Source organism: Osmerus eperlanus, chromosome 6 (assembly GCF_963692335.1).
Source record: "Osmerus eperlanus chromosome 6, fOsmEpe2.1, whole genome shotgun sequence".
Lineage (NCBI taxonomy): Eukaryota > Metazoa > Chordata > Actinopteri > Osmeriformes > Osmeridae > Osmerus > Osmerus eperlanus.
The window spans coordinates 16,911,680-16,928,919 of record NC_085023.1 but is presented as its reverse complement, the minus strand read 5'-3'; the positions used below and the strand labels follow the sequence as shown (position 1 = coordinate 16,928,919).

General features: G+C 39.1%; 1 protein-coding gene across 2 annotated transcripts; it reads right to left on the bottom strand.

Moving 5' to 3' along the window:
- Nucleotides 1-225: 225 nt before the first annotated feature.
- ret (ret proto-oncogene receptor tyrosine kinase) lies at nucleotides 226-16,483 on the bottom strand. Of its 2 annotated transcripts, none has more exons than XM_062463969.1 (20): nucleotides 16,268-16,483; nucleotides 7,658-7,903; nucleotides 6,985-7,284; nucleotides 6,639-6,877; nucleotides 6,336-6,531; nucleotides 6,024-6,223; nucleotides 5,543-5,825; nucleotides 5,198-5,340; nucleotides 5,008-5,107; nucleotides 4,767-4,880; nucleotides 4,410-4,666; nucleotides 4,167-4,314; nucleotides 3,879-3,986; nucleotides 3,581-3,795; nucleotides 3,377-3,499; nucleotides 3,216-3,286; nucleotides 2,975-3,112; nucleotides 2,735-2,834; nucleotides 2,227-2,374; nucleotides 226-1,170 (listed from the first exon to the last, which is right to left on the bottom strand). In XM_062463969.1, the coding sequence occupies exons 1-20, from the start codon at nucleotides 16,329-16,331 to the stop codon at nucleotides 1,013-1,015; spliced, it is 3,351 nt and encodes a 1,116-aa protein (XP_062319953.1). In that variant the 5' UTR covers nucleotides 16,332-16,483; the 3' UTR covers nucleotides 226-1,012. The 2 variants fall into 2 exon arrangements, with proteins under 2 accessions (XP_062319953.1, XP_062319952.1); XM_062463968.1 differs by having other exon boundaries at nucleotides 5,008-5,118; nucleotides 5,209-5,340; nucleotides 16,268-16,482.
- Nucleotides 16,484-17,240: the final 757 nt, after the last annotated feature.

Genomic DNA, 17,240 nt, shown 5'->3' with positions numbered 1-17,240 from the left:
TTTTGGCTTTATATTTTCATTAGTTTATAAAAACTATTGAGCACACTTCCCACGGATATTTTGGTGCCCTGCAAATGTTAACATTAAGGTTTAGTGCTCTACTTTCCCATAGCTCAATATTCTAAGATTAATTTGCTATTTTTTTGCTTGCTTGTGTAAACCAATGTAATCATTGAGGAAGAAAAATGCAATTAAGCCTGTTATGTGTAAACAGACTGTATACATTTCATTGTTTATTGACTGCAACAAAATCATATAATAACAATTATTAACACAAATGTATTTGCTGAACTATCATTTTTGCACAAAGATTGCCATTACATTGAATCATAAGGTGAACTGCAGTTTTACACTGGACATGCCACATTCTACATTTAGTATTATGTCCTTCGTACAGTAACACTATTTGATATTTTTGTGTTAAGATTTATTTAATTCAACATGGTTGTCTTATTTTCTTTGGCAAGTATAGTTGGAACTGTTGAGTACCACAACAAATGCAATGTTTACATTTTAAAGAACAATATTATATTAAGTAGAAACTTTACAGATGTTCAGATGTTTAAACTCAATGTTGTCTCTTTGTCAATCATCTCCAGAGATCTACGACTGGTGATGGTAAAGATGTGCCCTTTAATTCCGAGGATGGTACAAGATCTTCACAGTCGTACACTAATAATTGGAGGCTATTAGAAGCAGCACAGGCACTTGAAAGACAATTACATTGACATACAACCTGGTACAGTATATAGTCATGCAATGATACAATTTGGCCAACATGACCTTGAGGTAATGATCAACATACCAAACAGCTGCTTGAAGCATGGTCAATGTTGTATAGCCATTTTGCAGCAAAAAGACTTTATTATCCCCCAGTTTCCTTGGATTTGAATTACCCGTGCAACAGAAATAAAAGGGAACCAACTTTAGCATCAGATTGTGTATGTACAGTTTTTATATAAATATACACATCTACCCAATTAGGAATCTTTTCTACAATGTTGATTTGCTTTTAACTATCAAGCTTGTCCACAATTTTTGCGGGTGAAGGCAACGCCATCCAGTTTGCATAAACACTATCATTGGCATATCTTGTAAAGACTGGGTTAGTGGCATCAAGTCTGTTGAGAGGTACCGGGCTCTTCTCAGGCCAGTTCGGGTATGACATGCCTAAAAATGAGAACATATCATTTTTCTGCACGGAGTAAATGAAATGTAGAGTGCAGACAGTAAGGCTCTCAAAAGAAACTCTGTTTTGGTCATGTTTGCCAAAAGACAATTTTATAATGGAACTCCAGACTAATGCGATACTAATGGAAAATTGTAAGTAGCGATGATCAATACGTTTTGCAGATGAGACAGATGCTGATTGTTCCTGCTATGAAAATTATATGAGCTACGAGGTGTCATATAAAATAAAAAAACACAACAACAACAACTGGTACATTACTGAATGTTGTGATCTGTCAATGGTATCCTTGGCTTATGCACCATCAATGTTGTTGAAGCAGATGTAGATTGCATCAAACAATAAACAACATGGACAATGTGTCACAGTTTTTTACCTGGTAATTAACTACCTCACTGACAGCCATCATATTGCTAAATACGTTTTATGTTATCAAGAGCTGGAATATTTGGTAGGAAGGCCCAGGGGAAACACATTTACAATGTTGATTCTCTCTGTTATCAATATTACCAGAGAGTTTGATTCAAAAGCCTTACTGTTTCTCTGTTCAACATTGAGGAATCAGATCATTTCACATCAAATTCAGATAAGTAAGACAGTTTGGAATCCAAACCAAATTATAAATAGTAATTTATTCAGCAAGGACCTGTTTCAAATGTTGCATTATTTTTTAAATAAAAAGTTGGGATCGTTGAAATGTGTATTGAAAAGCGAATTCCATTCCTAAATGAGTTATCCAACTGGCTATATGGAATAAAATATAAGTATAGGAATGTTTTATATTTACAGATGTATGTTTTTTTTAGTCAGCTTTCGGGTACTGTACATCAGAAGCAGGTCCAAATAAATTGAGACACAAGATCCTCTTTTTCACAGATTCTCTCATTTTCTAAGAAATGTGAGATTTTCAGATGTCAGAGAAGCATGCCTAGATCACAGACACACACATTTGTCTAAGGAAAGCCAATCACAACTTGCCAAAAAGAGAGCTTTTGTGTCCTGTCTCTAAAATCTAGTAAATGCATGGGAAATTCTACCATATAGCTTGTTTTCAATCCATGTGGAGGGAAGGGTTCGAGGGAGAGGGGCGTTATTACAGTCCACTAGAGGCGTGTCCTCTTCAGAGAGGGCATCGTCGTACAGCAGGGCATCAGCTGGCGTTGATGCTGCCAGGTCCAGGTAATCCTGGCAACAGGAGATCAACATCTGATTAAGCCAATCACCAGACAAATAGAGAGGTGTGGCAAGTACAGACAAAAATAACCACAAGAGATAGCTTTGATTGGATTTCTAATTCTATGACAAATGGTACTTCAACTGGCCTCAATCAAAACCGCAACACAAGCCCATCCTTGCTAATTATATGTGTGTGCAGTCTAAGGACATGGGAAAATGAGAATGTTGTCTAGACATGAATTATGTTGGACATACAGAGTATGAAAGGGTTTATGTAATTAAGAATAAGAGTCTGTAAGTGCCATATAATTAGTGAATTACTATTGAAGACAGAAACAAGATCAATTATCTTTTTTTGTTTGAACCTACCCGGCTTTTCACCATCATCTTTTCAAGTTCTTTGCTGATGTCTGAAAACACTGGCCTCTTGTCTGACTCTTGTTTCCAGCATCGGAGCATCAGATTATACCTGCAAAGACACATGTAGCCCATGGTTGAAGTTGGAATCCTTTATAATCATCATCATAACCTCCAGATTGTACTATCCAGATTTTCAATAAAAAAAATTTGTAAACAGGAACGCAAGCTCCAAAATGAAAGTAAACTTACATTTCATCTGTGCAGTTCTCTGGTTTCTCCATCCTGTAGCCCGTTTTGAGGAGGTTAAAGAGGCGTTCAGGGGCAATACCTGGGTAGGGGTTTCCACCCAGTGTTACTATCTCCCACAGTAGCACACCAAAGGACCAGCTTGGAGGAGGTAAAGGAACTCATATAAGTATGACTTTTAACGGTTAAGGTTAGGGATAAAGTATGCATTCCCAAGTTTAAGTGGATGGTACAAACTACTTACACATCACTTTGTGTTGTGTAAATGTGATCAAACAAGGACTCTATTGCCATCCATTTGACTGGGATTCGACCCTAAAAAGAAATAGAACCATTCAGCTTTGTTCCTAGTACATAGACTACAATTCAGATTTCAGAATGGCTTTCTGAAAATGCTTGCCTTACCTTGCTCCTCTTTACATATGAGTCTTCTTCATAGACGTCTCGGGACAAGCCAAAGTCGGAAATCTTCATCTTACGCCCCTCTGCAACCAAGACGTTTCTTGCAGCGAGGTCCCTGTGGACAAGCTGTAGGACAACAGTACTCAATTAAATTTTTTGGAGCCAAAGGATTTTCAGGTTAATTTTCAATTAAGCTAGTGACTATACCTTCATCTCCGCCAAGTACTGCATACCCCTGGAGATCTGCCAGGCGAAGGAGATCAGGTCACCCATAGTAAGTGCCCTCTCGTCTGGGTTCTCCAGGTAGCTGGAGTTGCGGTTGGCATCGCCGCTCATGTAGCTGGGCCCGACCTTTCTACTCTCACGGAGGAAGTTGCGTAGCGATCCATACTTTGCATACTCCACAATCAGGTACAATGGTCCTGGGTGGGGAATCACAGCCATTAAGAAGACACTCAGATGAAAAACATGCAGGTAGTCAAAGAGGAGGAAAATTATGCCTTACCATCCTGACTGCAAGCTCCATACATCTTTATGACGTGTGGATGGTTTACTTGCTTCAGTAAAGTGAATTCTGACAGCAGATCACGGAGCTCGCTATGTGAGGCATGTTCTGTGAAAAAAGGGAAGGATTGACAAATATACATGGAAATATACAGTGTTAAAATGTTTTTGCAAACAGTGATGAATATAAGGTATTGCAGCATGTGCAGTTGCTTTTGTACTCAGTGTACAAAAAGTCAGCCATATTATTACTTCCCAGTCTGTCTGCACTCTGTCTGCTTCATCTTACCTTTAAGCATTTTCACAGCCACTGTGGTGTAACCAGCCTTTCCTTTGAGACGGAAAGCAGTCGCCTTGACAACTTTCCCAAACTCCCCTTCTCCTAAGGTTTTACCCAGCACCAGGTTTTTACGAGGGAATTCCCACTTGGGATCCTCCTGTTAAAACAATAGAGAAACAGTTTTAGAGCCTAGTTCTCGTTCCTTGTATTTTCCACCTAGTTTTAGAACTGACCCATTCGTTTAAAGCTTACAGGTATTTTGAATGTGTCGATGGCCACTTGGTTCTCCATGGAGTCCAGAGAGCCGCGTCGTACATTGTTAGCAGAGTAACTGATAGGGTAAGACTGGGCCGGCCGACGGAAGGTCATCTCAGCTGAGGCTATAGGCGGCTTGGGAGAGTTCTTGTGGTAACGATGGATGAAGTAGGAGGAGAGGAGGATGGAGACTATGAAGGAGAGCAGCACGGCAGTGGCGATGATGGTCTTACACATATCGTCACATATGGCTTCTGAGAAAGACAAGGCAGAGAGAGGAGTATCAGGAGAGGCGCTTTGGGATAGGCTGTGTGGACTGTAAAAGAAGACAGGGTTTGAATGTGGTGAACTTACCTTCAACATCGTCTTTTTCACAATAGCATTTCTCAGAGTAGCAGTAGCAGGTTCCATAGCCAGCTTTGATGCCAAACATCAAGCCTTTTTCGTGACCTCCGATTACAGGTTCACCTTTGTGAAGACACAAATATGCACAGAATTCAAATTCATAGTTAATATTATTTTCTTAAAAAATGTCTTTCTTTCACAAAAAGTAAAATTAGAAGACACATATTCATGAACTTCAGTTGTTTCTTACCAGTGCAGTCCTGTGGACATATCGACATGTCCTTGCTCTCAATAGCATCACATAAGCCATCAGGACAGGTATGAAGGTCTGGAGAGCAGGTGGAATAACTCTCTGATATTCCTGAGGTAAAGGGAACATTATTTGATTCAGTGTTTTGACATTAACCAGTGGAGGCTATCAGGAGCCTTTCTTGAACCACGTATGATATACCTTTTTCTGTGCCCTGCCTCCACTGGCACCTCCCTGTGGTGGCACCCAGACCTCTGATTGCCTCGCAATCCCCTCGCTGTCTTCCTTCCGCACATGACAGTGAGCGCTGGTCCTGTAGAGACTGCCTGTGTGCTATAAAATACAAACCTCATTACAGACTGTACAGTGAATGTGTGTACTGTGTGAATCACCATACTGTGGCTGTCAACTAGGCTATCAAAAAGCATAAATACAAACACAGCAACCAAAAACAGATACTTTCATCCTTTAAGTGTAATCTAATTGGCAACTCACAACAGCTGCAGTCTATATTATTGCCATCCTGTACACGTACCTTCTCCATCAAGTACTATAAGTATTTGAGTGCTGGCCTGCAGTTGGTTCTGCTGCTCCTGGGCAACCACAGAGTATTGCAGGTCCTGGCACTCTGGTCGGCTCAGTGCCTCAGAGTCATTCACATACAGCACTCCCGACACGTCCCTCAGGCTCTGGGCTATGCTAATGGCGGCATAACAGGCCTGCATGTCAGCAGAAACATTCTTCTCTGCTATCTCTAGCCGGTACGTGACATTGATGCCCTGAAACTTCAGGCAGTTGTCCACACACACTCTACCAACCTGAAAAGAGATGTAACATAAATTGTTAGAGAAAGAGAAATTATCACATTGAAAGGGTTGATTTAAGATCTTGGAAAATTCAAATTATTTTGGGGGTGGCTACTTTAATTTGAAAAATAAACCCCCAAAACATAAAACATTTTTCTAGCCTCGAATGCTAAATATATTTCCATTGTTGTGGTGTGGAACATCAGATACCTGGGCATAAACAGAGGATCTGCGTGTCAGTGGGAAAAGATAGGTGACATTGGTGAAGCGGATAGGAACGGGTGTGATGGTGATGTTGTAGTGCAGCATCACTGTTCCGTCAGGACCAGGGTAGGTGGTGTCATTGACCAGATAGGGAAGCTGGAAGGTACGATTCTCTGTCACAGACAAGCTCCGATTGAGTTTAAGCCCTGGATACCCACAGAAAAAGGAGAAAGTGTGGTTTATTCAATATCACAATAATGCACATTTGATATCATTTTATCACAACATGTCACTGTGGAATTTATTGGAATTACTCACTGTATTCATGAACGGTCCCTCGAACGTTGCCAAACATGCTCTTTTCTTCTCTGAAGGTATGTTCTACAGTGAATGCTTCTCTTATCCATATGTCATTTGTCAACATATTACCAACCAACCAATTCTGACTATCATCTTTGGGGTAAGTAGCCGTTGTGTCTCGATCATATACAGTTAAGTTGCCAAAAACTCCTCCCTGCGAAACCAAAGAGAAAATGCAAAATCGTTAAGACATATTTATAAGAGATACAATTCGAATAGGATGTTTCTTAAACGTTATGATGTGCCGTGTACAAACTGTACCTCAATGCGATTGAACTCGATCACGATCTCATCTGTGTCTGTTCCATTTACATATGGTGCGTTGTCATCTTCGTCATAGATGCTAATTAGAAGTGGAACAAAGTGCTTGCTTAGGGTCTCCTCGGTCTGGACCACGCAGACGAGCATCAGGCGATACATCTCCCTCTCCTCGCGGTCCAACGGAGCGGTCACCACCAACTCAGTGGTGTTCTCATTAACAGCAAACGGTGCTGGGACCTCTGCAGCACCAGAAAGGTAAGAGGGATGCCAACCTGAGAATCAGCATTGTAACAGCAGTATGAATAATGATGACTCATAGACAATGTAGATAGAAGCATGGCTGCACCTGATTCAATGCTGTAGGAGATGGTGTAGTTGGGGCAGATGTTGAGCCTGGAAAGGGGCCTGAGCTGAAGAAGTGACCCTGGGAATCTGTTCTCTTTGATGTGGAGGTTTAAGTTGTGGTCAGGGAAGCACAGCTTCTCCATCTTGGTTTGGCCACAAAGGGGCACTGTGGCGTTGACAAAGGTCAGGGTGACCACGGTCCGGTCAGAGGGCAGACCATAACAACGGTGCTTCTGGTCAGGTTTGGGGGTTTGGGGGGTGACACTCAGGGTCAGCTTCCACACTGACACAGAGCTCTTATCTGATGAGACACACAGCCATAACAAGACCAAAACCCAATTTTAATCTCACACAGTGCTTTTCTTGATGACAAAGCACTTCCTACTCTTTTCAATTACATTACTGCCCAGAATGCAGATTTCTGAAAATGACATATCACTTTTACGCAACAGCATTATTTGTATGCCAAAGGTAAAGCAGCCTATCAATTCTAGCGTATATATCATATTTTAATAGTGACTTGTTAATAGTACTGAAACACTAAGCAGTTAAATAAACAACTGAAAGACAGCATGCACAATGGTATTGAGTAGTCTACATAGTCACGCAATGACACTTACAAAATGATCAACAATCCATGAGAAAGAACATCTAAGATTCTATCTTTAACTTACAGGGAGAGTAAAAATCATTCCATTCCAGGGTTTTATTCATGGACAGAACTCCTGTGGTCTCATCCATGTGGAACCATGTGCTGTAGTATGGAGCCTTCATGGGGTTGGTCCAGCACAAGTGGTAGTGGGGCCTCTCAGAGTCACTTTCCGGCATGGAGTGGACCTGGAGTACAGGTGTCCCTGCAGCCTGCCCTACGTAAATGGTCTCTGCATACGGTTTCTGCGGGAAGTATAGACCAGCAGATTCTGTGAAGAGATGAAGAAAGTACACAGGTAAACACATGTTATTTGACATAACTAAACATATTTTGCTCTAAAGATCTCTGGAACTATTCAAGAATGGAGCTACGGTAGGAAGTTCAGTGCAGACTGTAGTATATAAACAATGGTACAATGCTTTTTGCAATGTTTTTTCCTCTGAAGATTGAAACTTGGATGCTGTCTGATGAAGGAAACAAATCAGATTTGGAACTTGTTGCCTCACATCACAAGTCCTTCTTTGTCTCTGCTAACACATCCTGATTTCATTCACATCATGCCGTCCATACTTCTAATAATTGTTTGAGCCTTGCTAAAAGCTTTCATTGTTACATTATGCTGAGCTGACCGATGGTGTGCATATCCATTATCTGGAGTCTCTATTTAGATTTTCTAATTAGGCAACAATACCTGTCATATGACAATAAAGTTGATGCAATCAGGTGACTGGATTCCAATTACTTATATATAACAAACAACAGGTTTAGAATTTGGTTTATTGAAATATATGACACTTGTCAGTCCACGGAAATTGAAAAGGGTCTCAAATGACACCCACACAGCACTTTTAATGAATTTCTCATATGGTCAATGAGATGTGGTTTCCAATTCTCCTTGGCTTCACCTTGGGATGTTTAATTATGGGGTAAAACATGATACTGTGAAGAATGAATCATTACCTGCTGGGGTTATGGGGGTGGGAGCTAATCTATAAAGCGCAATAGCAGGCTGCATGTTTTACAGGAAAATGGAGATGTGAGTGTTGTAATTATATCCCTGTTGTGTTCCTGTCCGTCGTCGGTGGTTGGCCATTTAGGGAACGTACTAATGTTATTAGCAGACAGTGAAACTAGATTTTCTATTTCTGTCGGTGCAGTTGAAGCCCCGGCTCTGGTTTCAGACATTGATTTAATTTAGTTGCTCATGGATGACAGGAGGTTGGATGGATGGATAAAATGTGACCTGTCTTCCTGAAGGATATACACTCAGGAAAGTTATTTCCCCCTTTATTAAAACCTTTCTGAGACAAAAACAAACAACTCAGTTAGTTTGCTAAATCCATTCAAAATTCCATTCAGGCAATTGGATTCAATTTCATTCTCTCAAATTAGATAGGTGAACACTATCCACTTCCTAAATCTTTGCATAAACATAGCTATTTCATTACATCCTGTGTGCTTGAAAATAGACAAATGGATCAAGATACAGAACACTGCTCAGAGAGTTTAAGATGCCTTGCTTTGCAATTCAACAAAACAAAATCTCTACATATATCTTAGTTTAAAATTGTTAATATAAATTAATATCTTGCAAGGTCTTTAGTAAATCCATCAGAAAGCACAATATCATTGCAGTTAATGTAAGCAAAATGTATGACAAGATGTAACCTTCATTAACTGCTTAGATGCATTAATAATCAATTCTCATCCTGCTTGCTCCCAGCAACATTCAGTGACCATCAGAGGGAGACATATCTCTACCACCAGATCAAGGTTATGAAGCAGACCACCAGGAAAGGATCCAGTTCAGGACACATGATACTGTCAGTACGATAAAACAATGATGACTAAATGCCATTTCCCACAGACTGTATGGTCTTAAAGCATTTGGACTCAGTGCTAGTATTACTTCTAAACATTCTTAGCATACATTCATGTTAATTCAAAGCTTTAGCAGAGTGTAGATGACCACTGTATCTGGACTAGGATCTAGGGTGACACTGTAAATCTGTGGTACCGGTGGTATTACAAGTGAGGGCTGACTTTGGTTTAAAGCTTGCCACAGTGAATCGTATGCTATACAATTCATTTGTATAATTCAAAATTCAATTTATTTCCAGGACTCAAGCCAACAGAGGCTAAGCAGTTTATATCTAAACTAATTAATCGAATGGATTAAGCACGACTCTAAGCAAATCCAGTCTTTGCTCTGTGATTCTATGAAGGTCTTTCCTGAATGACTCATGACTTCTCCTAAATGCAGCACTTTCATAACTGAACTTAAGAAATGTTCAATGTTACTCATATACAGTGACAGATGTGATCATGACTGTGACCTCTTATAACCATGTCAAGGGCAATGGCTGCCAAAGTCTAATGAAATCTGTTTATTGATTTCAGTTTAAAGAAACGAGGGAAGAGTATGTGGGAGGATTCCTCGATATCTTTGAAGTGTTATAGACCTTGGTGGACTATGTTATTACATATAAACTGTAAAACTCATACTGGAGACTAAACAGATGAGTAAAAAAAAATCTTGAAAACAAAGTGGAAAGATAATAATCCAGGATATAAACAAAAGCAGAAAACATGGCTGCGTGTTGTTATTTACAGGGCCTGAGGATTTGTCTGAGCTGACTGAGTGGGACGTCCTATCCGCCATCCAGGAGGACAAAGACTGGAACTCAATTAGCTCACCATGCACATCACCGGAGAGATTTACCATCTATGAGCTCATGTCCTGGAGTGAGCCTCAGTAGTTTCTCTTCCCTATTTACTAATCTGTCTGAGAACACAACTGGAGACAAACACTGGAGCCAGATCTCCCACCTAGAATTCCTTATTGAAAATCCACCACAAGTCCTTCACTGACAACGATACCCGACCTCACTGCTGCAGTAGCCTTGTTGTGGCTGGCAGCTGGCAGTGGTCTTGAGATTGGGAATGAGTTCTGAGGGAGGAACAAAGCCTGTGCCCTTTCAAGGTCAATGCTTCATGCATCTGTCCCCAGTAACGACCGGTTGGGGAGGGGAATATCTGGCAGCTGACCAATCAATATCAGTTCTAATCAACAGTCAGGCTGATTGTTTTTAATTGATGAGATAGACTAGAAGCACCCTTACCCTAACCCTTGCACATGTACAATCATTAATGAGAACAGAATATAGGGCTTACTTTATATTGTGCACAGTATAGAAATAACCAGGAACTAAAATCTATTTACTTTATTATGGTTTCCAAAGAATAATTAATCCATTCGCACACAGTGAGCAAACACAAGTAAGGGACATGTTTGCCACTCATATCAAGTTCAAATGAAACTGTCATAATCACTCTGAAAGCTGCAATGATCACTCTGTTCCCAAAGATTAAATAGTTATGAGAATCATTACTAAGGCTCTCTGCAATGATTCAATTAACTAAAAGGCTGCAAATCAATTGATGCAAGTTATTATTGATTACCTTGTTTTTATAACTTGCATTTCTGGTTTGAATTGTCAGTGTGCAAGATTGCTTTGTCATGAAATGATGATGCTTTTTGGTTTTATTGTTAAAATGGTTAATAGTTGAGCAGAACATCTGATGTTTACACACTTTAGGTCTGTGGCATGATAAATAATGGCAACATCATAAATTTAGCCAATCAAACAAATCCTTAATATGATAGAAACTATATACTACGCATACTCATTTAAATAACAATAACGTTAACGTTAACGTCAACTACTACTAATACTAATATTAATACTTCCTAATTCTAATAACAATAAGTAGTTAGTAAGTTGGTGTCTTACATAGAATGTATTTGCTTGGAATACTGTAAGAAGATGGACTCCAGGTGGATCACTCAAACCATGATACATACCGTAACATAATAATCAATTATTCCCATAATGTAATCCAATTATCTTTCAGAGATTACAAGAGCCGAAAAGCAATGTACCATGTTCATCAGTCATCAAGAAATATAATATAACATCTCCTTAGGGGTTCGGTGGAACTGCAAATTCAGTTTCAGAATTCACATGGGAACGACTTGGACATTAAAAATTGAACAACACATCACACAGCACAGCAGATGGAGTTTGATGTCATAATCATTAGACCACTGTCGTTAAATGTTCTGATACACATCACTGCTGCCGTAAACTTGGTGAATTCAAACAGGAAGTATGCATGATCAGAGTTAAGCAAAGATCATTGCTGCTGATTAACCTTTTCCTAAATAGCTTAACTTCTCCCAGATTTTGCGTCAGGATAAACACAGAGACACCGCTTCCATATTCACGAGCATCTGACCTTTATAATTAAGCTTCTGAATGTATTATTTTTCTTAGGTTAACAGTAAAAAGTTACAATAAATATGTTTTACTCATATAACTGCATTTCCCACTAAATAAGTAAACACCACATTTACAGCAATCTCAATAGTCCCAAGGGTCAAACAGCCACTGTAAGGACATGATGACATCAAGACCTTCCAACGCCCATCTCTGACCTGCAGTCTGAATGTGAGAGAGACATAACAAGCCTAGTCTTTGCATTGTTCATTGCTGTAAATGATCGGTCAAACACAGCATGCATCACTGGCCACTGGAAAATAACTTGTCAAGACCCACGTGAAAAAAGAGCACTAAATGCCCTGAGGAAACAATTTCAATCAATGTCTCCTTGTCCTTCCACCAAAGCAAATTAGATTCTGCCCATGCATGGAAGGGGAATGTGACCCTTTCCTGACTAGGGGATCAGAGAAGACAGTGGGGAAGGTAATGTTCTACTGTTGCTCTTGTATGGCAGCAGATAGAGGAGAAACAGCTTTCCAGACACTGAGGCTGGGCTTAGAGGACAGTCAGACAATTAAATATCCTCCAAGGTGTCCGTCCTTGAGACAAAGGAGTAATTTAGTCCCTCTGAATTACTCAGGATTTTTGGGTGTATTTGCTCATGGCTATAATCTTATCCATTTTACAACAGCAAAAAGTGGAATCACATTAAGTTGCTGGTGTGCCTGTGTGATAAGGTTCAACATATGGATGTTCTGGACTTACTGACCCTAGGGCTGAACAGGCAAGACCTGGATCTAGAAATCATCAGTAAAACAGTAGCAAGACTTACAGAGAGTGAAATTTAGAATATTTTAGTTGTTGCTATAGTACCCTACTTTAAGAAATTATCCAATGTGAAATATATAGACTAAGCTACACAAGTAAACTAAAACAGAAACGGTAAACACTCTTAGAAATAACTGTATGCCTGTGGTGTTTTCAATTACACTAAAAGAAACTTAGTGACAGCAAGAGTGGAAAATTTAGAAGATTTATAATATAACTGTGAGCAACCCAAGACACAAGCTTAACTAAATCATATAATGTAATAAGGGCTTAAATCAAATAGCACCATGTATCAAATGAGATTTATTGGTCTGGTCCTTCTCAAAAGCAATGGATGCTGATGAAAATGATTGCGCTAATGCAAGGAAGAGAGCCAGCTAAAGCGACTGCTAACACAGCATCCTCAAGGATGTGAAGGCGATCACTGGCAATTACCAATCAGGTTAAGGTTTCCAAGGTCAGAGGGCATGACAGGGTCATCAATACAAAAACAGGGTCATGGTAGCATGTCCACAGATCAATGCTTTTACATAAAAACATCCTTTTCTCCTTGTGCTCCTGTAGATGATAAAGTAGATACAAAAGAAATGGATACAAGGACAGATCCATATATATCCATGTAGTGCTAAGGAAATGTGCACAGTACATGTCCTAAATGGAATAGGCTGTATTCATCATAGCAAAAGGAAGGGTCAACTGAGGTAACCCTAGCTGAACTTTGAACCAACAACTGTTCATGTGCATTTTGAATGAACATCAACATATTGGTTTCATCTTGAAATTGTAGTATTAAAATCTGAACACTCAATATGAGTTACTGAAGAACTAAACATAGGAATCCTATGTTTTTTCAAACATAACCTTTTGACTTTGGTGCCCTAGATAGCTAGTGTTGCTTTAAATCTAAATGTCACAACAAGGATCATTATTTACGTCGAGCAAATACTGGGATTTCATTTAATATAAAACAATAAAACAGCTATAAGTCTTTACTATGATTAGAAAAGCACATTCATAGTTGCACACAAAATGGGTTATAAAATCATTGCATATAACATATGATCATGAACAGATTAAGATGCATCCTTCATTGTATCGACATGGTTGATTTGACTTAACCTATATGCTTGCATTTACACAAATTCACCTAATATGGATCCTTCCCAATCATGATCAGACATTTAACACATACTATTTACTCTTTATTCAAGCTGTGTTTCAGAAAATGTTTTATGAGGTATCTTCACTGACTTCTCCCCCTGCACTCTGCTGAGCATGTACTTCCGTGCAGGCACCATTTCAACACAGATGGGCATTACACAGGCATTGATCTTCAATTTCCTTTGTGTGATTACCTCAGCAGGAGTCACCATGTAGATTACCAGTAATTTGCTATGTGGGACCACTAGATTCTTCAGTGTATCAAAACAATACCTAGAACGTGTTTGTTATATTGTATAAAAGTTCCAGAGAAGATCACAAGTGAGAACTTGTTGAGAATTACTGAGAAATCCAAACAGATAGATTTTACAATAATGACCTTTGGGTCAAGTGACATTCAATTAACCTCATACAAAAGGATAGAATATTTTGTGAAGGTGTTATGGTGAATGTCTTTTAAGGTCATTGTTGTTTGGTAACATAGCCATAAAAGTGGGAACTAATGATGGCTGGTTATTTTTTGAGGAAAAGGGCACGTTTCCAAAGTTTGCTTGGGAAAAGATATTGGTCTGTTAGTCATATACAAATTCGGGCACCAGAGAAAGAAAAAATTCTCAAGATAGAGAAAGTATTATATATTGACTAACTAAAAGAAATGCAGACTCGCTTATATATGAATATCATCAAACTGTATTGTACAGCATCAAATTTACAAAAAAATGAATTGATTGTCTTTTGAGAGAGGGGTTAAAGCTTAATGTGTTCCCAGAACAGTGCCTTCTATTGTTTAACAGGCAATATTTCCCTACAAGAAAACAAACACTTGATGTTTGCTCAGAGACAGACGCACCTGCCGCACACCTGCCCCCAGACTTGCAGAGCGCGAAGAGCTTTTGTTTTCCACAGATCCGCAGGTGAAGAACATGCATCCATCGTATTAATACCGGACATGGATTTCAGCACCTCTGTATTACACCATGATCAAAATGGTGCACAAGATCAATAAACAATAAATCAATATACACGCAAATTGAGATACATTTGTTGATGTCTTCCGGTTAGGAACTACTATTTATGACAATTGTATGACGATGCATTTGGACCATAGTAAGTAGGCAAATTCCAGCTCCTTAAAAACCATTTTGCCACTATTTACCATCGCATGTTCTCTGCTGATTGAGGCAACTCCAACATAATAATTTTGTAAAAAACAACACACAAAATGCCTAATAAAACCAACCAAAGAACATTGTACCAAAATCATTAAAATGTGCACTGTACATCATTAGTTATGACTATATTACCAAGGATTTTATAGTTTACTGATAGACTCTAGGTGCGTGACCTTCCAATGACCAAATATTCAATTCAAAACACTGTAACATTAACAGACAAAACACAAAAACAAATTGAATAGCCAGAGTGGCCTATACCTACATGCTTCTAACTGTAATAGGCTGACTAGAAATAGATATAGGCTGTCAAGAATCCCAACATTTTACACAATGGTCTATATTTGAACGGCCATCCCGTTTCACAGACCTCACATTAAGATTCACACACGTAGGCCATGAGTTAAGCTTTATATATAGTCTGTTTGGGGCGAGAGTGTTGGTTCAGTTGGGTAGCAGGATTGAAAATGGGATTATAATATTATGATATATAGCTGCATGCATTTCACTCTGGGAGACCATGTGCCATGCCATGCATAGCATGATGTGAGAGGGCAACGTTTTCGTACCATATGGGCCTAGTATTTACCATTGTATTTAGGCTACACCACGCAGGGCTTTCCAGAACCCCCAAAATGTAAACAATAAATGTTTGAAGCAAATCGTGATGATAAAATAAGATAAAGGGAAGAGTTCATTTGCTTAAATCCTCAGAACTTTTGTAGCTACGGCTATACAGCAATTTAAGTATTGGGGTCACACTGCATGGGAAAATGCATCTAGTAGGCTATCGCTCAAAAGATGAAAACAGAAACATGGGTGAAAAATGCTTTCAAAAGTTCATTTACACACAACACTCAAGCACCACAGTTACAGTCCCTGACTGCAATAGCAACAAATTATATAGATCAAAATAATGTATAAATAGAAGCACACATTGGGTTCTAATTTAAACTTTTTGCATACATCAACTTCTGCGGACGTCTTGCAATTGATCAACGATAAATAAGTCGATTACGAACACATTCAGTTAATTTCTAAAGATAATTTAGACATTATGTTCTTCAAATAGACTACTGTAGACTTTCAGAAATCGTTTCAACTTTGTTTCTGCTATTATAGTAATATGGGAGGGGTATGTAGCCTAATAAACGCTATAAAGCTTAATTGAAGTTAATTGCCCCTTACCTTTACATCCCAACAGGAAGATGAAAACGATGTTTCCCAGTAAGAAACCACACGTTGGCCCCATAATCACCAAACATAAGTAAAAGTTTCAGTTCGAATAAGCAAAACCGTCCCTATAGATACAAAATACAGCCAGTGTAAACGATCAGTTCCCCGTACGCAGCTCAGAGCAGCCGATGAAGTACTCACTGAGAGCGTCCCATTGATGGGCTGGTCTCTGCAGCTTTTGCTGCTTGACCGACTGTAGCGATGTTCTGGGGGAGGATCAAATCAGGCTAATATGCTGCGATGTATTTTCCGGTCCACCCGGAGCAGTACAAGCACGATACCATCTCCAGGAAATTAAAAAACTAAAAAATATTTAATACAAAGAGTCACCTCGTTATCATTTGACAGTTATTTACAGATAGCAATTTCTGGACCTCGTAACTATTGAAAAGGTAGTCAATATTTCGTGGTTCTCAGTAATCCTGTGGCCAATAACCTACTTGATTGTACCTCCTACTTTATTGGGACAATTCCTTAAAACTATAGAATGTTCTACAGTATTAAAAAAGAACTTTGGCCAATAGCACTGAAATGTATAATTCAAATATTAATTCTTCGTTTCAAGTCAAGCCAATTGTGATTTCATTTAATAGATCTTATGAAGCAATGTTTCATCAATAAATAACTGATATTAAAGCGCCACACCCACGGTGTAGGCTACTCCAACTGGCACTACACCTGAACTGACGCCAAGATCTTGGCAGCAGCTATGGCTAGCTATATAGGGTGCAATGTCCAAATCAGTTGGTGAATATTGGTGTTCCAAAATATTGGAGTGTAGACCTAATCTCTTACAACCAAGAGGCATATTGTCTCTCTGGTATCATATTATAATAACTACCACGTAGAGCAACAACGTTAATGAAACCCAAAATGACTCTTTTCTTTGCTAGCCTGTGCTTGTGACTAAAAGCTGTGCTTTGTC